Below are 23962 nucleotides of genomic sequence, written 5' to 3'. Positions count from 1 at the left end.
CTGGGCGGCCTGTGTCAAGTCTCCTCCAGATGCTCCTGGATAATGACGTGCATGGTCTCCCTGCAGTGCTTCTGGTCACCTCTTTTTTTTTTCTGCGGGGAGGCTTTCTTGGTTGGTGTGCATCTGTGGAGAGATGCTGGCTCGCAGGCTGGTGGCCGGAGCATTCGGGTCCCTGCTTCTTCTCCAGCAGCTCCTGCTGCTATCTGGCCCTGGTTCACACTTCCCCTCACTCCATACCACTCGAAACAGTCTCCCTGCATTGCCCCTGGGCTGTGCTTCTTATAGAAGAGCAGTGCCTGGGGTGCCATAGTGTCCTCTTTGGTTGTCAAGTCTCCCAGCGTTGCCCTAACACCTTCCCCCTCCATTTTTTGGCTGCAGGATACTGCCCTCCTCTCGCAGAGCATCCCGTGGCTGGGGCATGGCAGCACCCGCTCGGCTGCTCTTGCCCCGGCTGCGAGGGAGCCGGCACAGCAGCACCCACCGGCCATGGCAGGGCTGAGGAGTCCTGAAATTTGGGGCAGGCTCCCTGGAGGTGTTGGGATGCTCCAGGCAGGGAGGGCTCTCCCCTCCGCCCCGGCTGGCAGGGGCTGCAGGCACAGCCAGGCTCGGGGTGGGGGTTTTGTCCCTGCTGCCAGTTTTTCAAACCAGCCCAGAGGCTGCTCCCAGCCCGGCGCTGGTATTTTGCTGCAAGGCCAATGGATGCAATGTCCCTGCTCCCTGCCCACGCGTATCCTCCTCCGTGGCCACCCTCCTGGCACTGTGGGGAAAGGTTCAGCTGAGAAGTGTTTGGGCTGGGAGAGGGCAGGGAAGGAAGGCTTTGCATGGGAGTCGAGGCCATTCTGCATTCAAAGCTGATATGGGGCTGAGAAGGCAGAGAAGCCCCAGCTCTGGGATTGCAGCGGGGGGACAGGAGGGTTTCAAGGGGGTATTACCCTGCGATGGAGAAGGCAGCTGGCAGAGCAGGCTCTGCGAGTGTTAACGAACTGAGCATATTGTGCTGTTCTTCTCCTCTCCCCTCCTGCTAGCCCTGATCTGCTGCATCAGCATCCCGGGCAGCTGCCTCCAGCCATGCCAGGACACCCGGGCAGCCGAGCCCGGTGCTGGCCAAGCTGCTCCCCCTTGCCGATGGCTCCTTGCAAGGGTCCCAGTCCTGCGGGCTGGGGCTGCCGCAGAGGGCAGCTCACGAGCTCCAAACCCTGGCTCCAGGGCTGGGCATTGAAGGTCTCTGGTGTTCCTCACTCTACCAGCCATGCCATGGCTTGGCACACGGATTGGAGGCAGCATGGGCTCGGGCACCGGGGCAAGGTGGGCTGCTGGCCGCATCCGGAGATTTGTCCGCGTGTGCTGATGCTGCCGGGGCTCGTTGGTTGAGCATGGGGAGGGCTCGGGGCCCTTTGTGCTCAAAGCTTTTGCCTCTTTCCAGATACCACCTTTGGGTGCCTCACCTGGGTCCAGCCTCGGGCACACGGGACAAGTGGAGGATGGATGCGGCCATGGAGCACTTTCCAGCAAGGCAGAGGTGCGTGGGACGGAGAGCCGGCCTGGGGAGGGTGGCACAGCGAACAGTGTGCTGGTGTGCCTGCATGGGTGGGACGTCATCCCAGGGTAGCAGTGGCCGTGGCAGGGGGGACGGGGGCAAAGCTTGCCTGCTGCAGTCCCCCGAGGGGGTTTGGGTGGGCTTTTAATGGCTTGGTCCATTTAAAGCAGAGAGAAACCATGCTCTAGGTGTAAACGTGCTTCTCGGATGTGCAGGGAGCGATGCCTGGCTCCTGGGGGGGGTCAGCGAGTGGGGTCACACTAAGGCAGCCTGGGGGGCTCTGGCGGTGGGGCAGCGATGGGTGCGAGGGAGCGAGCAGCCCCGGCGAGGCAGGCGGACAGGGATGTTGAGGCTGGGGCCGCAGCATGGGGGGAAGGGAGGTGCTGGCATCTGCCTCTAAGCCATCCAAGCAGAAAAATGTTGTGCTGCAGCGAGCTACTGGCTGCCACGAGCCGGGGGTTCCCAGCACAGCCATGGCTGTGGCACGTTGCTGTCATCTGCCAGCCTGGCATCCCGCCTGCTCCCTCTCTGCTCCCATCAAATGTTTCTTGCTCTTGGTTGAAGCGGAGATATTTTCCTTCCTTGGAGGTTTGGCACCCAAATTTCCTACTTGCTTCCACTGTTAAATGCTCAGAAATGCTCAGTTTCTAACGCCTGGGCAGGGAACAGGCTAAAATATCCCTTCTTGTGCCGGCTCCTGGAGGGTTGGGTCTCCCTAGGGGCATCCCGGCTCACAGGGAGAGATGGATTTGATGGGGAACCGCTGCCCCAGGCTCGTGGCCAAGTCCCGGGGCCAGGGCTGAGCATCCCCTTCCTGCACCCTCCCCGAGGCCGCTCCTTTGGGTGCTTCCCTGCTCCCAGCCGTCCCCGGGGGAAGCCCGGGTGTCTGGCGGGAAGTGCCCATGTTTGGAAGCGTGGCCCAGAATAGCAGTGGCTGTGGGGCGTGGGGGTCTCGGCAGCCTCTGCGGCGTGTCCTTCTGGGGAGCCCGAGAGCAGGGTGGCGAGAAGAAGCCAAATGGCTGTGAATAATGCGCATTCCTCACCGATGACAAACTAACCTAGTTCTGGATCGGGGCTGCATACTGCACTCCAGCAGTTTAACTACAGCCATGCACTGCAAAGCCAGCACTCGGCTCTGCACAGGGTCCTTCTCAGATCGCCTTCATTTCCCTCGGGTCTTCTTCACCCCAACTTTTCCCGTGTACCCCTCAATAGCATGGTGGCTCGCCAGGCTCCCTCCATGCTCCTTCCCCTCTCTCCCATGTGCTTTGCCCTTTGCACACCAGCCCCGTTACTTCGAATGGGATGCACGGGGCAAGGAGGGTGCAGGAGGACGGACGCATGCTCCAGGGTGCTGTTGACCTCCGGGCTCAGCTCGCAGGGGTTTGCAGCCGAGGTGCTGGGTACTGTGCTTTGTGGGAGGAAGGCACGTACACGGGGGCATTGCCATGTGTCCCTGTCTTATCTCCAGAGCTGGAGCGCTCCTCTCCCTCCTGCCTGCAGTTTGCATGACTTTCTGCAAGGGGAAGGAATCTGGGCTTGATAAAGCTTCTTGTAGCTTGTAGGAGGCAACCCCCAAAACTTCCAAAATTGCTTTGCATTTAAAAAACAAAACAACCGTGCTGTTGCTGCTCCTGTCTGCGCTCTGGAGATCAGCTGTGCCACCGCAGTGCGTTTGGGCAGGCACGGCTTGGAGGAGCGAGGGGCTGGGGGTCCATGGGCAGGAGCCAGCGGTGTCTCTGGGGGTTGCTGCCAGGCAAGGCTGGGAGGGCTCCTGGTGGGATCCCAGCACAAACCCCCCAGCGCTGGCTTCGACCACTGGTCCCGGCTGGCAAGTGCTCCTGTGCTTCGGAGCAGCCGCTCGGCCCGTGGCTGCAAGGTGCCTCTTGCTGGGGACCCACCTTTCCCTAGCACTGGGACGGTCTGCCCAAGCCTGGCCTGGGGGCATACAGGCAAAGTCCCCTCGGCTCCTGGCTCGGTCCCCTGCACGTCCCCGGGCAGGGTGGGGAGCACAGGGGGTGCTGGCGGGGGATGCCAGCCCGGGAGAGTGCTCAGGCATAAGGCTGTGCTTGGGAACGCTGGGATAACAGGTTCTGCTTAAAAACCTTAATATCCCCTCGATTATGGGGAGGTACTTGCAGTTCGCAGCCTTTGGGTGGGACTGCAGTAAGCAAGGCCAAACTCCCCCCACTGATTAGTGAGAGGAAAGCAGACTAACGAATCTCGCTCATTAGCGAGCATCCTTTTGGCCTATTCTGTGAAGGAAGCAGGAAAGGGCTACCCAGCCCTCGCCACAGGAGCTCTGGTCTCTGCCTCCCTGCCCTGCGGGCTCTGGTGCCCCGATCGAGCACGGGTTATTTAGCACAGCACCTTCTCCTCACAGCTACTCCGTCTTTAACTCCTCCAGGAGGAAGATCCGGACTCGGAAAACGAGAAGCTGGTGGTGAGAGAGCCGGAGGATGAGGATGGTGAGTGCCAAGCAAGCCAGCACCCTGCAGGGAGGGTACAGACGGGTCTGAGGGGCTGAAGCCCCGAGTGCTTGGGGACGGTCTCCTTCCTCCAGGAAATGCAGAGGAAATTCCTACCCTGGCAGCAGCCCCTGTTTGCTTCCCCAGATGCCCTTGGGCTGTTTGCCATGGGGTACCTTTGTGATGAAGCTGCCCCAAAACCTCCTTGCTCGCATCCAGGACGATCTCCAGGGGCTTTAGTCAGAGCTGTGTTTAACTGATTAGCCAATTAGTTGATGGGGAAAATGATTAATTGACTGATTGGAGTGACAACTGCTGTGCTCATAAGAAAATGAAACAGATGGTGCCAAGCAAGAGTGTGTGTCTGAAGGGGACTCTGCTCTCCTGAGCAGCCCCGGAGATGCTGGGATGTCCCCAGGAGCCCATGCCTGGGGTGGCCAGGGGCAGCAGGAGAGCTTGAGGTGTTCCCCCTTCCCTGCCCCACTTTCTGTTTGCCCTTTTTAAGGCACTGTGTGGCAATCCCCCGGCTCGGGAGGATTACGCCTAATGCCACAGGGAATCCAATTTTAATCCTGGTGCCGTGCTCGCAAGGTGGGGAAAGCGCCTTTGGAGACGGGGTTCCCAAAAGACACTTATTCCACCCTGTGAGGCTTCCTCACAGCACTGATGATTGGGGATGTTACCATGCGGGACTGCCGGAGACCTGGTTTGAGGAATGACGGATGTATCCTGCCAAATGGATGCTCAGTAACGCTGCTCTGCCAGGGTCTACCTCCTTCGGCTGCTCTGGCACCACTGTGCATCACCCCGAAGTGGCTGTGGCTTGGGGTCAGGAGATGACGGTCCCCGGCCATGAGTCGTGCCTAGCCCAGCATCCTCCCTAAGCATCTCCTGCAGACAGCCACCGACTCTTCTCCTGAATTATTTATGCCATTTCTGAAGTGTTTTATAATGGGACTGGGGAAAGCAATGGCTCAGCCTGATGAGGAGGAGGCAAGAGGTGTGCAGCTGGGAATAACGGCAGTGCCCTGGCTTTACTGGGGAGGAACCTCGCTCCTTCCTTCACTGTCTCTCCTGCGCATCGCTTGGTCCTGCTTCAACTCAAGCTGCTGAGTTGCTGCCTGGCGAGCCCGTGCGCAGAGATTCCCCTTGGGCACGTGGGGATCGTGCAGGCAGTCTGTCACCAGCCTGGGATGCTGCCACGGTGGCCAAAACCACCAGAGCAGCCTTCTCCCCGCTTCAGGCAGCAAGGCTCGCAGGGAGCTGGCAGGGAGCACGCGTGGAGCGCGCCAGAGTGAGCATGTTCAGGGGAGAGGTGCGCTCTTGGGGCTGCTTTCGCCCTGCCAGCCCAGGGTCACGGTGCTGGCAACGCGAGGGCAGAGAGATGAAAGACAAATGTTTTCTTTAATATGAACTCACAGAGGCTCTGAGTAAGTAGGTCACCTCGTATTTCTGTAGTGTTTTCGCTGTCCACGTGAAAACCCAGCCTCCCCTTTTCTGTGTGTTTCCTGAAGTTTGTTTTTAGTCTGCAAAGAAAGTTCCTGAGCTCAGAAAACAGCCAGTGGTTTCCAAAGCTGCACACTGGCTCCTTTTTAACCACAACATGTGGGCAGGGAGATGGGTAGCTTCCTTGCCTCCCCCTTCCCTTATTCTTTTCTGGCGGGGTGGCAATTAAACTGCTCTTTTTGGGACAGGCAAAATCCCAAATCTCCATTTACTCGGCAGAAAACCACATGAGGGAAATGATCTTAATTGTCCTTGAGATCAGGCGAGCTATACAAAGGTAACGAAACAGCTCCTGCTCTGCATCAGGGTAAGAAACAGGATGTTACGCCCTCTTTTTTTTTTTTTTTTTCCCCTTAATATCTCCCAAAGCAGCAGCCAGCTGAATTTTCTTTCCGTGCACTTTTATGGCCACCCGAAGGGCTGATAAGCCGTGGCATTACTGCTTGTTTCCAGCTGGCCAGACTTGTTCGTCTGCCCATTCGGAGGGTTTTCCCACCGAGGGAAGTGGGATACGGCTGAGCTGAATGTTTGGGGCTGCGGGACTGGAGCATCGGGATGCTTGTGTTCAGACATTTGTGAAGATGCTAGGGAAAGGGTTTTGCCTCGTTGTTCCCCCAGGAGCCCCGATGGTGTTTTGGGATTAAAGAAACACTCCGCATCAGTAACTGAGCAATAATCCACCAGGACTTCCCAGGGAAGCTCCCCAAGATCAGGGACGTGGAGATGTAGAGAAAAAGGGAGGAAATGTGGATATCTGCAGAGAGGAGGTTTCTGTTAAATTCCCAGCCCGCTACCATGGCTCCAGGCACACTCCGTACGCTAGCGGCAGTGACCTTGCAGCGGTCGGCACGCTCAGTCCCATACCTGCCTGCGCAGCCTTGCACAGCTTGCTTTTGAGATCTCGAGTTTCCCCATCTACAAAATGAGGCTCTGACTTGCCTTTTGCGTGGGGGTCCCCAAGGTCTGAGCGAGCTCTGGCAGCAGCTGAGTGCGTGCATGAGCTTGGGGTTGGAGAAATTGCTAAATCAAGCAGCTGACCTTGGACACGGGGAGAAAATCCTTAAGGGCAGTATTGACCGGAAAATAGAGGGAAGCTGCTGATGCTGAATCCTTCTGGGTGTGAGGAAGGGAGGAGAGGGGCTGTGGGGTGTTTTTCATTTGGGCAGGTGGAGGAGGAGAGACTTTCATGAATGTGGTGCCTGCAATAGCAGTGGCGAGGATTGGAAGGGGCTTCCTAGGTGGCTGGGGACAGGGGATGGGTCCATGGGTTATGTACAAGTTGGGGCTTTCTCTCCTGCCACAGAAGCCAAGGGAGGTTCACCACTTTTGGGGTCTTGCTGGTGCTGGGAGGTATCATCCTGGATATTTGGTTTGTGGATAACGTGCAATTTTTCAGGGCCATGCAGATAATAAAATAACATCTTCCTTTTGTGGACCCCTTAGAAGTATCCCCTGGGCTCCGAGGGTCAGTGGAAGCAGCAGATGTTTCTGGGTGGATGTGGAAACAGCAATGCTGGATGGCTCTACGTGAAGCAGCCGAGTCCTGCAGTCCTTGGGAGATAAAGACTCCCAGATAAGCAGCCGACAGATAACCAATAAAGGCAACTACCCAAAGCAGCCATTCTTCCTGGGCTGCCCTTTGGATTGACCTCCACTCCTGTTGTTTTCTCCCATCTGTAGGAAGATAAAGCAGGGGAGAGGTTTTTAAAAGCAAATAGTGCTCGAACAAAATCCGATTGGAAAAGGATCGGCTTTGGCTCAGAGTCTGTGAGCTTCGGTGCTCTAATTAGCACAGGGCTGAGGCTGGCGAGCTGCGTAGGAGAGCACCCAGGCCTGGAGAAAGGAGACCTCAGTTTCCTTTTCAGGTCTGTTGACTGGTGACAGAGGGACTGGGACCCAGCTGTGTTGGTGCTCCTGGGGCTGCCTTGGCTCAGCTCTGTTTCCAGCCCCGGGATTTGCAGTGTGGCACCTCCTTTTTTTTTTCCACAAGCTTCGTCAAGGGCTGCAGGAGAGCTGCTGGGCTGTGTGGCCTGGGACAGCTCTGCTCGTGGCACCATCCGTGAGCCCCAAGCATGGGAAAGGGCCCCTGGACGAGGAGAGGGAGGGAGGAGGAATGCAAGTCTGGAGAGGAGAAGCGGAAAATGCTGCGAGCTAATCAGGGCAGGATTAGCATGTCTTGATAAGCCAAGATGGGCCTGCAAGGCTTTGAATTCAGGGAGAGCAATAGCATATGGTTCCCGTGCTGTAGGATTTAGTTGTATCTGCTTCCAAGCAGGGCTGCTCGCTCGCAGCAGTCCTCGCTGTTTCAAGTGCTAGCTGCAGCAGGGACTCCTGCCGTCCTCTGGCCAGCAACACCTTGGCTCTCTGCTGCAATCCACACAGCTTCCCCGACACCGCCCAGGCTTTCTGGAGACTGGAGCTGACTGAGGAAGAGTGTTTTGGGGTGGCCATAGTGTTTGGGGTGCGTGTGCAGGAGCAGGGGTCAGCAAGCATCTCAAGGGAACAAGCTCACTGCTATTGATCGTTGCTCTCGGGAGGTCTCTGGCTCACATGATCTCTTGCTCTTTGTCTCTCCCTCTCCCACTCTCCAGCTGCAGATGAAACGTTCTCTTTTAAATACAGTCCTGGAAAGCTGAGGGGAAACCAGTACAAGTCAATGATGACCAAAGAAGAACTCGAGGAAGAACAAAGGTAAGTTGAGTTTCCTTTTTCTTCTTGCCCAAGGCCATCCGGTTGGCATCCTCTTGAAGCAAGCTGGGTGTGTTCAGACCTCTCTCTCTCTCCATACCACCTTGATAGCCCTGGGCTCAACGTCTCATTGCACTGTGGTCCAGACCTCTCCCACCCAGGAAGACATGAGAACAAATAAAGTCATGCTGATTTAGGAGATGCAGACACTGTGGCCCTGTATACCTTTGGAGCTGTTCAAGCTCCTTCTCTGGATGCTTAGACCAAATTTTCCAGCTGATGCAAGCTGGTGTAGTTCCCCTGATCCCATTAGCACCATGTTGATTTACATCTGTTGAGGATCTGATCTCTAGCTACTTCCCCTCCCTTTACCCTGTGGTGGCCTCCAAACTGAGGACATGGGCGTAGCTCAGAAGTACTGGAGCAAAGTGAGTGAGTGTGGAGCTTTAGTGTTCACTGTGATGGGCCTGAGACTGGAAATGTCCGTACCCAGGGCTGGCTCCTCAGCTGTAAGTGGTGGGGATTTGCCATGTAGTGCGCCTGGTAGAGATGGAGAATTGTCCATCTCACACTTTTTGCTGAAGTTTCCTCCTGAGCCCTGCATGAAGAAAGGAGAGCCTGTCCTGTTACCGAAAACAAACTTTCTATCTCAAGATTTCCCAGGCTATACAAGGGAAATCAACCCCAACCTTGCACCTCGAGCTGGTTGCACCAAAGCCAGCCTGTGCTGTCAGTGTGAAGTCTCTGCACACGTGTGGAGGGAGTCCTTCAGCCCACAGGCATGCAGAGCCTACGCTAAACCAGAGGTGTCAAACCCCACAGGTAAGGGCTTTGCCCTACAAGCAAGCTCTGCGGCAGGCTGCTCCCTAGCAGATGCGTGCAGCTCATACCCCTTCCCTCTTGGGCGAGCTGCAGGGAACTGATTTCCCAGTGGTGGCTCAACAAGCCTGGGAGATGTCATTCTCTCCATTGCTGTCCCAAGGGCTGTGGGACCCAATTCTCCACCTAGTGGTGTGCACCTCCTAGAAGGATTTTGGGGGAATTTGTTACCCCTTGCCTGTGATGCCGCGGTCTAAGTACCACCGCAACAGGCATGGTGTAAAGGCCTGACATGGACCAAGTGGAAACTTGAGCGCAGCAGGGAAGGCAAGGGTGGAGGGATCACACCTTGCCCCTGGGTCAGGCATGCTCCTGCTGGCAAGCCTTGCCTCCAGGCCCTTGGGAAACATCTCTGCGTTGCCAGCAGCTGGGCTGGCCGAGGTTTGTCTCCATGGCGTGAGCCAGGGCATTGTGGTAGGCAGCGTAAATCCAGAGACCTGCCCAAGGGCTGGCACTGACACACACTCACTCTGGTCCTGGGAAGGACTCAGGTGGTGCACGGGGCTCCGTGCAGGCTGCCTTCACTAGCTGAGCCTGCAGCCATTCTTTCCATGTCAAACCCGACTTTCCCAACAAGAGATGTCTGCCCTTTCTCCCCTGGCTTCTGGGCTCCCAGTTGTCCTCAGATCTTGGGCTTCACCTGCCTTATAGCACTGCCAGGAGCAAAGATCTGCAAGGGCTGTGGGCTTTGGGGTCAGCAACAGAAATGAGCTCTGGTTTCCTCTGGCATGGGGTTGATTCTGCATTGGTGACATCAGGAAAAATGTTGTTTGCTTTCTTTCTTTTGTTATATCTTTATTGTGCTTGAAGCCCCCAACCTGTAAAATGCTAAGCGGGTCTGTTAGTGTCACTGTATTTTTCACTTGGGGAGGGTGGTGGTGGAATGAACTGAGCGAATGTGAGAGAAACCCGTGGGACTCAATGGGAATTGCTTTTCAGGATCCTGCTCAGCACCAATGCAAAAATCTACCTGCAGCAGGCAAATTCAAACGCTTTGCACCAGTAGCTCCATCCAAACCAGCTGAGCAATCGCTGCTCAGGTTTTCAGGGCCAGGAGTCCTGTAGGGCCTTGGGCTGGTTCCTCTGTGGCAACAAATGCTCCTGCTGTCACCTGGGGACACTGAGGGGACATTGCCTACAGACAGCAGTGGGATGGAGGTTTTGTACTCAGGACTGTAGAACGGGCTCCAGGGGGTGACAGACCTTTCCTGGGCACGTGGGACCTCCCAGGCATCGCTGCTCACGTCTGTCTGGAGCGGTCCCAGTGCAGGACAGTGCACCGAGAACTGAGGGACAGTGCCTGGGCATCAGGTCCCTTGGAGGCTCTCAGCAGCCTTCCACACTGAGGGCCATTGGCAGACGTGTTTTTTCCACTGCTCCTTTATTTTCTTCTCTTTCATATTTGTGTTGTTCTTTTCTTTAAGGCAGCTTTGTGAATTTTTTTTTGTCTTGCTTTGTTGCTGGCTTACTTTTTCCCCCTAAATCTTCACTGCGGCATCAGCAGCTTTTCATTTCAGGCCTCGCAGGTGGTGTAAGGGGGCAGGGCTGCTGCCAGGTAAGCTCCCGGGCAAGCTGAGCGCAGCGGCTCAGCCCAGTCCTGCATCCTTCTCCCTTGGCAGTCCCATCCCTCTCCCTGACTCCATGCACCCCGACCATGCTGCTGATCTGCTGTGACCCAGGTTTGCCACCTTTATGTTGCAGGATTGAGCTGACCTCTGATCTCACATCTCTGTAGCAAGTACCTTAGGTCCTCGGCCACAAACATTCTTGCAAATCTTTTTGGTAAGGACACGCTGTTTCTTAGAAGTAGTGGTACCACCGATAACATCTGCTAATGTGGTTTTTTTTGCTTTTGGGTCTCATTTTCTGGGGGAGGGTTTGTTTCTGAGCTGCAGTTGACTGCCTGTCCCACCTCCCTCCCCCTTCTCCCCTCATAACAGATTAATAAGTCCGCTCCCCTCTGCATCCATCTCGCTTTCCATGAGCACTCCAGGGGGAATGGGGGCTCTCGCGTTCGGATGCTCGCCTCTTCTGTTTGGGATACCTGAAGTTGGACATCCCACGACCACTTCAGTTTACTGATTTGGAAAATTAGGGCTGCTGAGTGAGTGGGTAGTTAGTCCTAAGGTGTGTTGCCAAAGCTGAGACAGGCTTAGTCTTTGCTTTTAAGCCCTGTCACTCCTCCAGTTTTCCCATGGACCAACAGGTTCCCGTGTGAAGCAGCTTGTAAGCAACATCCCAGAAATGCAAGTGGGTCCTCCAGACCCCCTTGAGGCTACTTGTTGTGTTGATCAGTAGTCCATGAGTCTTAATTTAGGGACACCTAATTTTGGAGGTGCCACTGAAAGAATTACTTGCCTTTTCGAGGAAGAGCTATAGGACTTCAGACAGGAGAGGACAGGCATGCAGTAGATTGGGTTATTTAACCAAAAACCCACTTCTGCTCTAACCTGCATCACTCCAGAAGCTGTGGCTGTCTTGCCTAGTATTCACTTGAGTCTTGTGGCTTCAAACTGGTGCTAAATCTGGACCAAAAGGGGAAGGAATGTGACCTTTACTGAGTGATGCAACTTCCTGCTTCTGGTTACTTCAGTCTTAAAAAACAGAGGGACCGCTCAGTGAGGGAGGAGGACAGTAAATCTTGTTGGCAAATACATCTGCTCGGGTGGTGGCTGTGTTTGATCACACCTGGTGGGTCACGAGTACTTCTAGAACAGAAGCACGTAGCGTTTGCTCCCCTGGGGGAGAAGAATAGTCTGGGCAGGAAGGGGAAGAGTACAGGGGAAGGATGCAGCCCTCAGTCAAGCCAGCAGAGCGTATTTCCCAAATCCTTCTCTTCTGCACCTGAGGCTTTTGGCCATCTATTGTCAACTGTAGCTGCCATGGTGCAAAGCACCAGTTCAGGCTGAGAAATGTGACTTGTAGTGGCGCAGCTTGTCCCTGTTCAGACAGGGCTGAGTTGTGTAGGCTTGAGACGCAGCCCACAAGGGCTGACTGTTAGGTGTTGCTGTCCTGGCTGGGCACGTTGTGCAGATGAGGGAGGAAGAGGAAGGGCTCCCCAGTGTGCCTTCAGGGCCTGGTTCACATGGATGGATTGAAGTGGTCTCTGCCAGCTGCTCTTCAAACTTCCCTTGAGGTTGAAAGAGGTTAGTGGGGGTTTTTTGCAGTTAGAAAGGAGTATGATCAGGACTCTGTTGAGCACTGACAGCTGCAACAAGGCTCCACTCATAGTAAAAGACAAAACAATCAGGAGAAATGACTCCCTTGGGTCTCTGCTTTCAGTTCTCTCTTTCCATGAGGCAGAGCAGGTCCCAGCCAAGTCTTGGTTGGCCTCGGTGATGCCGAGGGGTTGAGCTGTCTCTGCTCTGTCCTTGCCGCTCTTTGCTATGTGTGTTGGCTGGAGAAAGGAGAGCAGATCCCATCTGATGGTCTGTGGAAAGGTCTCTCTTCTCTGTCCTCTCTCTTGTTTCTGGGATTTAGGAAGAGGTGGGGGTGGAGAGCCAGAAGCTGCCCCATGGGGCCTCAACTAGGGCACCCGTGCAGACCCCTTGAGCAGGGTCCGAGTGAATGGCACCAGACTGCTCAGACATGCTCCGCTGTTTGCAGGTGCACTCATGGATGGAGCAGGTGATCCCCCAGACCACAGTCCAGCCTCTGTAACACTGAGGAGAAGGTAGGGATAGCTGCCCGGTTTCCTTGGCTAATGGACTCAGTTCCCACAGCCAGGTGACCCATTCTAGGAGCAAATTTTCCTCCTGCCTCTAAATCCTCTCCTCTCATCTCCTGGCCAGCCATGGATGGATGGGTTGAGGAGACACTGCTTGAATCCAGACTAGATTTAAGCCTAGGGCTCAATTGCAAGTTGGAATTCATGCAAGGGGACTTGGATGGCTGTAAATCTCATGCTGAGTCCTTTTCTTGGTGGTAATTTAGCAGTGGAAACCTGTCTCCTCCCCAGCTGGGTTCAGAGTACCTCTTGGTTACGAGGCACTGAATAAAACTGGGCTTGGACCCTGGAGTTTCAGCAAGGCAGGGTGTCCTGGACAGACCCTGGCTCTACGGAATGGCAGAGAGGAGAGACCTTTCCCTGCTCTGCCAGACATCCCGGATCAAAGTGGGGATGCAGCTGTGGCTTGAGGGAGAACCATGCTGAAGTTTGGTTTTGAACAAGACAATGCTCGTGATGACAACTCTGGAGCACACAAGGGCAGGAAGCAGCTGCAAGGGTTTAATGACCGTGTTGACAGACCTTGACCTATTTTGAACATCTCCACTACTGGCCCTCCAAAAATAAGTGGGTGGACTGGGCTGGGGGAGGTTGCATTTCGGGAGAGCTCTCCATTGGCATCTGTCCCTGTCCACCCCCTGCATTGCCATCACATAGCCCTGGCTCGCTTGCTTGCTCCCCCCTCTGTATAGCATGGGCCTCTTTCTCCTCCCTTCTCTTTTGCTAACCTTCACCCCCAACCCAGCGGCTTTGCTGTCCTGTCCTGTCCAGCATGGTGCTTCTTTTGGATGAGGGAAGCTGGTAAGTTTGAGCTTTCTTTGGGGTTTTATTATTTGTTTGCTTTTCATCTTCTGCAGCACGATAGTCGTCCTGGGCTGAGGGAGGAAGAGTAGCAGCAAGGGACTGCAAAGCCTAGGGCCATGGGACTCTTCAGGTCAGGCTGGCCACTGCTTCACTGCAGCCACCAGCCACGGGGATGGCACCGACCATGGGCAAGGCTGCTTTCAGCTGCAAAACACCCAGCGTATGAGGCACGTTTCCTTCCCACCTGCCTCTTGTAGGAAAGGGGCACTGCGTGTTTGGGGGTCCCTGCTGAGCTCCCCCTGCTCTGATGCTCCCTCCGTAGGTGCCAGACTCCGCTTGTATGAGGAGGGAGTCTCCTGGTGGCCCAGTGCTGTTCCCTGCCTCCACCATATCCCCGGGGAAAATGTCCTCTGACCTACGAGATGTCAGTGGACTTGAGCTCTGGCCCTATTTATAGAGCATCTGATTGAGTCATGACTCCCCAGCAGCTTTAAAAACTGAGCAACTCAGGATGCCTCCCTTGGAAACCCAGGGAAGGGGAGGCCAGGAAGCCCCTTCCCTGTCTCCTCCTCTCCTGTCCCAGGGAGGAAACTTTTGCAAGCTCCCCCATAGCCTTTGCAGGGTGTGAGTCTCTGACCCTGCCCTGGCATGAGATTTCAGACCAGACAGCAACTCTGCTTGAGCTCCCAGGTTTTTTCTTTTGGCTCAGGTCCTGAATTGTCTTAGCTTGTGGCTGCTTCTCCGTGTCTCCCTCACTCAACACTCACAACTTGTCTTCATCTGCTTCCGCTTAATCCTGTGCGGCGTGGGCATCTTGCCGTTCTCTATCTGCTAACTCTCTGGGAGCCTGGCTCTGCCTCTCCTGTGGCTCCCCTGCAGCCGGGGAAGACCGAGGGTTGCGGGGAATTGGGGCATCACACCAGGCTGGGTGCAAACTGGTAGACAGAGAGCTGGAGCACAGACACTGAGCGATGGAGGAAAGCGTAGGCTGGCCCGTCCATGGCTTTCCCCACTGCTGCGGCGTTGGCTGGGGGGGTCAGGAGTGTTGCAAGGGGATGGGCACATGACAGAAGGAGGCGATTGTGGCCTCTCAGCTGAGCTGGCCGGGAGCTTGAGCCACTTTCCTGGCTGTGCTCTGGCCTTTTCAGCTGTTGCTGCTGTGGCTGGGAAACGTGGGAGGCTTCTGCCTTGAAAGAGCGGTGGGCAAGGTCCGCTCGGGGGGGTGACACAGTCCCCGACCCTCCTCGCCAGCCCCTATCCTAAAGGCAACGGGACTTGTGCTCCCTGGTCGCGCAGGCTCCGGCAGCCTCGACTGCTTTCCTGGAGTTCCTGAGGAGCAGTAGGTATTTCCCGAGGTCGAGTGCACCTTTCAACTTTTCTGTCCCACTGGAGGAATTTTGGATTTGTGTTGATAGAAGCTCCCTTTGGTACCTCTCACTCTCCCGCTCTTCTAAGCACTGACTGACTGTCCCTGTTCTGCATTTAAGTCCTCTCTCTCTGTGTTTATGTATTGGCTGAAGCAACTGGCCCACACTTTTGGGACCACCAGGAAAGCTTAGATTTAGTATGTCATTCCTCATATTCTTCCTGCAATACCCCGATCCTGGACAAGACTGGGTTATGGTCACTACCAGAAATGAGATGGTAGCTGTCCCCATGGTAAAGAAATGGGAAGCAGTGGTGATGGGACCATCCCAAGCAGTGAGATGGGAGAGAGCTGCCTGGGGAGAGCTTGACCACCCATTGCCAGGTCTGCCCAGGGCCTTTTTTCACTGCTCTTGATCCTCAAGGATCAATCCTAGCCTGTCTGGAGTGAGAAGAGTCTGGAGAGAGATTGCTATCTGCCCTCCTTGCCAGGATTTCAGACCAGAGGACTGATGACCCCGACAAGCCGAGCGCCTTCTCCCTCTGCCAGGCGAAGGAGCTGGGAATGCTCCACACTTCTGAAAATCAGCTTTCTGAGTGAAACTATTCCTGAAAACGGCACAAACAATTACCAGAGGTGGTTACAGCAAGATGCTCAGGGATCTCCTTAGAGTGGGTCAGGACTCCTTTGGAAAGCTATAGCCTATGGATGGGCTACAGGCTTTCCTGACCTGCTGTGGATTTTGCACACATGAGGGATAAACGCACACGGGAGTGCCACCAGCCCACCCTGTTTGTCAGTGCTGGGATGCTGTCTGCTCTCAAAGGCAAGAAGCCTTGTGCCAATGCCATGGCTGAGTTGGAGTGAGGGGAATGCTTCTGAAGCCACCAGAAGGACATCCAGTTTCCATGCTTCAGGAGAAGCATGGTCTTTTGAGACCTTCAGTACCTCAGCCTCCCTCATAACCCAGGACCTGCTCTTGTTCTCCAGCTGTTCCTTGCACAGAACCATGTCCAGCTGACAAATCATATGATTCACTGACTTGGCCCTCAGCTTGGGGCAGAGCAGAGATATTTGGATAATCTATATCTGAAGAAAGGATACAGGCTTCCAGCAAAAGAAGACCCTAACCTGGTTTGATTGATGTGTTGCTGGGGGAAAGCATGCCGATCAGGTTGATTTCATCATCCAAGGTGAATGGAAAGGAGGGAAGAGCCAAGGATAAGCAGTGGCTCAAAGCTCTCAGCCTCCATCCCAAGCTAATTAAGTCTTTCAGGCTCTGTGGCAGCAGTGCCAGAGCTTCTCAGCCTGGGGGGTTATATGGCTCTGATGTCCCCAGTGATGGACTGCCTCATGCTCTTTAGTCTAATCCCCCTCACAGCTTGCTCCAGGAGCAGAAAGGGGTATTCATGTTGTGCAGATGGGGAATTTATGGCTCTGACGGACATCCTCCATTAAGTTCATGCTTGGTTTAAGATCTCACCCCAGCTGTTGGCCTGGCCCTGTCCTGGAGGTGAGTATCCCTGTGAGGGGCTTCAGGCTGCAACTGAGCTTCATCCTCCATCCCTCCCCGCTCCAACTGCGGCATGCTGGAGGGGACCTCTCCTTCTGGGCCCCTGTGGCAACGAGCTTATGCCCTCACGCGTGAAATCTGATTATGCTTGCGTGACTTGAGCAGGATGATCCGATCCTTGGCACTGCGAATCCCACAGAGTGATTATCCACTCCGGAGAATTTCCTTTCTTTGTCCTAATGGGCCGGCCACTGAGCCTCCGCAGCGTAGCTTGAGTAACCCCGGTCCCACGTGATGCTTCACCTTGCATCTCCCATCAGGGATCCGGGTCACTGGCTGCACTTGTGAGGCTGCTGGAGAAGGCAACCTTTTGCAGAAGAGTGAGGAAGAAATGAGGCTGTAACTTGCCTTCATGCTGTGGCTGGCAGGAGTAGGGGACTCTCAAACGGGGTTCAGGTGTTATGGATGGTGAACCCTCTTGAATTCAGGAGGAATTAGGCTGGGGTGCATCTGTGTGTGTTTGTAAGTGCCCAGGTAATGTGTGTTGTAGCTTCCCTCTACCTCAGTGCAGGTCTCTGTGTCCATGGGCAGCTGCCCAGCCTACTGTGAGGTGTTGCCCATTGTGGATGGTTGGGCTATGAGAGATGCTGGGGCGGTAAGGGCAGAGTGTCTGAAAGGTTCAAGCTGAGAACAAGGGACCACATTTTTTAGCCCTGGCTCTGCTAACAACATGCTGCAAGACCTCAGGGAGTGCCTGGATGTCCCCACCCCTAAATCACATCTAATCATCTCACCCTCCTTCCCTGGGACATTGGGAGAGCTTCCCATCAAAAGGAAGCCTCGTGACCTGCAAAGAGTCTGGGGTTTTTTTGCCTCCTTCCCTTGAACAGACATATCTGTAGGAAGATTGAGAAAGTTGACCTGTTCAGGCACACTGCCCTGTGAAACCGGTACTCATTCCCAGCTCATCTGGCTGCAGGTGGGAAGAGGAATCTGGGCTGGACAAGGGTGCCAGCAGCCCAGGGAAGCTCTGCACAAGACAATGAGGCAGTAATCCCGGGAGCTAATGAAGGCTTCCAATTAGCTGGGCTTCTGCAGCTCTCATCAGTAGGTCAGAAGGGTTGTAACTTAGATTGGTGCCAGACGAGAGGATTTACACTTCTGATTGGGTTTCAACTATCCTGCTGCAGTTGATGGAAGCAAAGTGCCGCCTCCTTAGAGGTGTGAGGTTTGCAAACAGTGGCTTGTTCTGCCCTGAGGTGGGAAGCTGCGTTGCCTTCCCCACCATGCACACACTGAGTTTTCCCCCTGATCATTTATATGAATAATAATGAACCAACCTGAGGGGTGAAATGACTGAAATGATTTCTCTTCTCTCCCTGTTTCTCTTTGCAGACCTGAAGACTATATGAAGTTGTCCCTAGCCTCCTCCTAAAGGCATCCCTTGGCATCTTTAAAGGCTTGAGAGAAATACCAAAACCAACCAAACACACCCATAAGAGAAATCCATAAACCCTCAAAAGTTGGGATCCCCTCTTGGTCTGAAGTTGAGTTCTTCAAAAACTCCTGTGGTGTCAAGTTTGAGGAGATCCTGTTGTGTGGCTCCATGGACTGGGGCTGGGCCCAAGCAGTGACTTGAGTTGTGTTTGGGGGGCTGGGATGAACCTTCCTCCCTCTCCCCCAAACAGAACCCAAATTGGACACTAAATATGCAGCGAGTCTATTAGTTGTGTTCATTACCATGTATTAGGCCTGCCATGAAATCTGTGTTGTTCCTTTATTGGGGTGGGTGAACCATAGCTCTTCTCCCAGACCAGCCTGGACCTTATACCAGACTATCGAGTTGTTTCTTCCTGGGGTCAAACTCCTCTTCATTGCTGGGGGGTGGGAACTGCCTGTGACTTCAAATGTTGTACGACGCTGCTTTATTCTGAGGGGTGGAGGGACAAAGTGGGGTCCAAGTGAGGGATGGCAGATGGTAGCTGGACTGACTCAAATCTTGCTTCTGTAGTTATTTTAGCAGAGAACTGATTCTGTAGGTAGACAGAAGACTCGAGAAGTGATGAAGATTGATAGTTTAGCTGTTCTGCTTGTGGTGGAGGTTTAGGAGACCACACTTTGGCTGCTGTTAATATCTGGATTCTCACTTTTCCCTACTCCAGTTCCCAAGAGGAGAGACCCAAGGAGGTAGCTATGGCATTAGGGGTTCCCTCTGGCTCAGGATGAGATAGTGGGGGTCCTGGAAGAGACACCCTCCCCATTCCTCTGCCTGCTTGCTGTTCCAGTGCCCTCTTCTCTTGCTAGCCCTGTGGCTTGTCCACTGGAGCCAGAGCTCCGCGTTGCTCCTCAGCTCTGTCACATACAGAAGATGAATTCGGCTGGGCGCATATACCTGCTTCAGACATAGCAGGTTTCAAATCAAACCCAGCTGGTTTGCGAGAGTGAGAAGAGGGTCCGAGTCCTCTAGCGATGTTGTAGAAACACCAGGCTGGGTGGGGATGTGTCCTTCAAAGTTTCTCTTTCACTGCCGGACAGCTGCCTCTTGGCTAACGCTGCAAACATATCAGAAACCCAACAGGCTGCTTTTTTTTTTTTTTCCTCTTTAATTCCTATGCAGACAATACTTGAAACCTTGTACACAGTTGTCCTTTCCAGCGCCTGGGGTTGGCAAACTCTTAATAAAAGGGCTCATTTAAAGAACAGCAGGAGGCTTCAGCTTTAGAAGAGGCTGGGCTGCCCCTTCCCAGCCGACAACTGCAAGCGTGTTCAGTGGTTTGCATATGAATTTATATCTGGACCCTCTGCTTCAACATGCCGCTGGTACAGCCGCTGTCTCCCCTCGGTGCTGGCTGGCTGACTCTGTGTCCTGAGCACCCAACTATGCAAAGAATGCCTTATATACATTGTGTTTAAGTTACATGGCAATATGTACATCGAGCAAAGTCTATAGTTGAGTCCAGATTTTTGCTAGTGGCAGCAAGTCAAACTATTTCTTCAACTCAAAAGGCTGTCTGGGTATTTTTTACTTTTGTTTGTTTTGTTTGTTTGTTTTGTATCTGATGGTGGCTCTTATACAAAGGACTGTAATTCTAGTGGCTTGAATCTGTAAAAATTGCCTTTGTTTGGTCCAATAAACCTTTGAATAGTTTATTCGGTTTGTCCTTGTTCTCCCTGCCTCCAGCAGCTTGTAACTTCTTTCTCAAGAGATTTGTGTTGAAAATCTGGATTTTAGGTTAGAGGTACATTCTGCCCTCCTATGCCTTTTAGCCCATAAATGATTCCACTGGCTTCCTTAACAATAGAGTCAGACCAGTGGTGAAAGTCAGGGATTTTCCCTTATTTCTGCTGGAGCAACACAGTGTTGCAGCAGGATCCTGGTCTTGTTTGGCTGCAGAGCAATAAGCAACGTTCCCAACGCAGAGCTCTGCCCAGGATTTCAGCTGCTGTGAACACGGGTGCCTAGCAGTTCCTGAAACGGAGATCTCCTTTAACATACCTATGGCTCACTGCCCCAAACCTCCAGTTAATTGTAGAAGTCTTGGACTGAAATGTCTAAAAAGAGCCTGAGGGAATTAAGTATGCAAATTCAATTGCCTATCAAGAAGAATTAGGCTGCTTTGAAAATCCTTAATTAATCTATTTTGTCAGCAATAAGTAAAATCCTGTTTGACCTCCTGAATCCAAGTAGGTTTGAGGACAGCACTTACGGGAAGAGAGAATGATTTTACTTGTGAATGGGGTAGGTTTGATCTGAAATCATCAAAAAAACCCCGAACTGGAGCACTACAAAGTTGTTTTGCAAGGTTGCCTTTGGTAGGAGAAGCTCCTTTTTGAAATCAGTTTCATGTTTTTGATGCCCTACTCTTCCTTCCCAGGCTCTTTTCTCTCTTTATCTTTGTTTTGCTCTCCCTTTGTTGTAGATTATGTAGCGCAGAGACGTATCAGCAGTAACAGCTCTTTTTTATTTCTGTTTTTCAAATGCACAGTCATGATATTGAAAGTTGAGGGGAGAGCCAAAATGCATTGATGTTGCACTTAAAAAAACCAGAGTTAATATTGCCTGTGATCTTGATTTTGGAGGTTTGGAGACAAGGAAACAGGCCTTTGGGGAGGTTTCAGCAGTGTTAATGTCTGTGAAATAACGAGCGAGGGATGCAGACCTGTGTGGAGCCCTCCCAGCTGGCATGCATTTCAGACACGTGAGGCAAAGCTGTGTATTGAATTTCTCCACACCAGACTGGAAATGTGCCCTCTGGTGCCCAGCGGTGATCTAAAATAAAATATTGATCACTAACGACTGTGCTTCCCTTCCTCTCATCTGGAAAGGGCAGCTGGATGCTATTCATGTGAGCACAAAAAGTTACAGAAGAGACAGACAAATCCAGGCGTTTGACAGCCTATGGCCAGAGCTTTCGTAACCAAAAGATCCCACATCATTATCAGGATATGTTTGGCCTTAGGACAATTGCATTTTAATTGCAATAGAAAAGAACTGGCAAATGAGCTTTCTTTTGCCAGGATCTGCTTTTTTCCTGCCCTGCCTGCTGCACTGGTGCTGGGAGGACAGCCTGCTGTTCCTGCTTCTGCTGGGGCTTAGTCCAGGAGAGGGGAAAATGCAGAGCCCTGCTCGGCAGGAGCTCAGCACACGAAGGCTCCTCTGCTCGTCTCCTTCCATTGATCTTGTTCGTGCTGTGGTTGCTTCTGATGTGTTGATGCTGTCCTCTCTTCTTTCAAGCAAAGATTGTGTCCTGGTTTTGCCTGTCTATAGGTATTTCTACCCCTCCTGTTACTGGAACAGCTAACAGCTTGTCCACACAGGACTTGCAGGAAGACTACCCCAGGTTAACTAATGGCGTGCATTTAAATGGATTAATTACAGTGTATTAAAGTCCTATGTGGAAAGCTTGGCTGTGACAGGGACAGAGGACTCTTGACAGGGTGACCATGTGGAAGTAAAAGCCAGAGTCTGTCTGTCTAGCCCACAGGAGGTCTAAAGATGCTAAACAAGCAGGAAGAGCTGGGATTGCGGCAGATCTGTGCTCTGAGCTGCTGAGCTACTGCTGAATTCTGGCCCCACAGTCACGCAGGGGCAAAATGAGCCTTGAAGTAATAGAAACTGCTTCTCCCTTGTTACAGCCATAAAGCACCACAACCTCATTAGTTCTTTTAATCTCACACAGCAGAGAGTCAGGTATGAGGTGTGCTAGGCAATACTGCAATCTGATCCCAATCAGGTAGGAGTCCGGCAATGAGAACGTACCAGCCCACAGCCAGCTCTGACTGGAGCCAAGGTGCACATTCGTTTTGCCCTGAAAGAGATTTTGTAGACAGTTGCATCAGTTCACGAGCTACTTGCAAGCGACACTCCTGTGCTGCCCACCCTTCTGTATCCCTGAGTGATGATCAGTAGATATATGACCAATATAAGCACTCCTATAAAGCTTCCTCAAACAAGCCCTGTGACAGATACAAATCTTTGTGCTGCAGGACATACAAATGCTTCAGGTTAGGGAAAAATCAGGATATCATCTGTTACGGGGAGAAGGGAGTTAATCATCTACTATGGGACTTTCTAGGGACGGAAATCTGAGCTAGATGGTCTGCTGGTCAGCCTCTGCCCGCACAGGGATCACCTCGTTGCTGGACAGGCTACGTGAGTCCATCTCACCATTTGACACTGGCAGACGAACTCTCAAATCAAAGCAGATTTCTATCTGTGATCTTATGGCTGATCAGTGGCTGATTAAAGTCATGTCCACACTGGAAGGTAGTCTGGTCTCTAGTTTTAAGGTAGGGTATGCATTTAAAATTTAATAGCTATTCCTGAATTACTCTGTATCTATATACTCTCATTACAGAATGAAAGGACACTGTGCTGATGAAGCTTAATCCAGTTTCATTATGGAGTCTGCTAGATTGGGACATGTTGGTCTTATGAAATTCCACATGTTGAGTTATCTCGAAACTTTTAGCATAGATAAGCCCTAAGGAACTCCCAAGCTAGTGTTAAAGCAGGCTGTTTTATCTCCATATTTAAAAAACTGCAGAGAGACGTGCAGGATGATTGGATAGATGGGAAGGTGGAGGAAGGAGGACCAGAGGCTGTCTCCTTCTTAGCTCACGTGGGCAGATTTCCTGCAGCCAGTAAGGCTTGTAAAATGACCTGCGTTTGGCTTCGTGTTTCATTTGACTACGGTGTTGCTCAAAGTGCCTTCTGGGGACTGGCTATTCCTACTTCTCCTTTTCTTCTTGACAGGGTTCAGAGAGAGCAGCTGGCTGCCATCTTCAGGCTCATGAAGGAAAAAAGTGACACATTTGGAGAGATGTCTGAAGGAGACATGAAGGAGCAGCTTAGACTGTATGATATATAACCTTGCAGCCAGTGGAGACTATGCCCAAAAGTCATCTTGGCCCTTATTATACAGGACACTGGAGGCTGTAGTGCTATAAATGTGTTTCGGTAGTTATTTTGCAGTTCCAGTTTGCTTTGCAAATGCATATAGGCCTGTGATATGTATTTCAAAAGACTTTTAATTTCTCACCCTTTTTATCATTTTTCCTTGAAGAGCTATCATGATATTTTCATCTCATACAGAGATTTTGACCTCTTTCTGTCTGGGTCATATGTCTCAGTCATACAAAGCAGTTAACCTCGCAACTTTTTTCTGGCCATGCTTTATAAAAATGAACTTTCAAACCTAGTCTTTATCAGTTTGCTATATGAAAAAAGCCAAAGACGATAGATGTAAAATGAATGAAAATAATAGAATCATAGAATAACTCAGGTTGGAAAGGACCTAAGGAGGTCTGTAGTCCAACCTCAAAGCAGCATCAGCTATGAGACCAAGCCAGGTTACTCAGGGCTTTGTCCTGTTGGGTCTTGAAAACCTCCAAAGATGGAGACTGCACAACCTCTCTTGGCAGAGAGGCTTCCAGTCCTACAGATAGAAAACGAATAGCCAAAGGCAAGGCATTAGCGCTCCGATTAGAGGCGAGTTGCCATTCTCATCTCCTTGGAAGGAACACTTCATCCTCCTTCACGCTGGCTTTTTGAAACAAATCCAAGTCGGTTCCGGCTGACCTCATTGAGCTCATCTTCACGCCTGAGAAAACAGCACCTAACTTCAACCTGGAGACACAAACATCTCTTCGCCTCTTGACACTGGTAAAAGTAGTACAGAAAGGTGGCTGGCTTTTTTACAAGGACGATTGTGCCCAACTCAGATCCTGTTCTCCTAATATAAAAATGATGTGGGAAACTACATACTTAGGAAATCTCTGTGAATTTATCAAGTATTTTGAACAGTCTTGACCAACCCTTGGTGGTTTGGATAGAGTAAATCAGTAAGCATTCCCAATTTTAACTGAATGTCTTCTGCTGTACTTACCTCTCCTATGAAATCCTGTTAAATACCTTATTATCAGGAAGGATTTTCTCAGTTTTAATAACTGCTGACAAAGGGATGCAACATTT

General features: G+C 52.4%; 1 protein-coding gene across 1 annotated transcript in view; it reads left to right on the top strand.

The window, feature by feature from the left end:
* MXRA7 (matrix remodeling associated 7) overlaps window positions 1-23189 on the top strand; it is a 29779-nt gene extending 6590 nt beyond the window's left edge. The window contains 4 exon segments of the mRNA XM_050908328.1: window positions 1424-1519; window positions 3945-4005; window positions 8103-8202; window positions 22745-23189. Coding sequence (XP_050764285.1) covers window positions 1424-1519; window positions 3945-4005; window positions 8103-8202; window positions 22745-22859 — 372 coding nt within the window. The 3' untranslated portion in view covers window positions 22860-23189.
* The last annotated feature ends 773 nt before the right edge of the window (window positions 23190-23962 follow it).

The sequence above is a fragment of the Gymnogyps californianus genome, chromosome 19, assembly GCF_018139145.2.
Source record: "Gymnogyps californianus isolate 813 chromosome 19, ASM1813914v2, whole genome shotgun sequence".
NCBI classification, from domain to species: domain Eukaryota; kingdom Metazoa; phylum Chordata; class Aves; order Accipitriformes; family Cathartidae; genus Gymnogyps; species Gymnogyps californianus.
The sequence above is the reverse complement of the archived record's forward strand: the minus strand, read 5'-3'. Positions and strand labels throughout refer to the sequence as shown.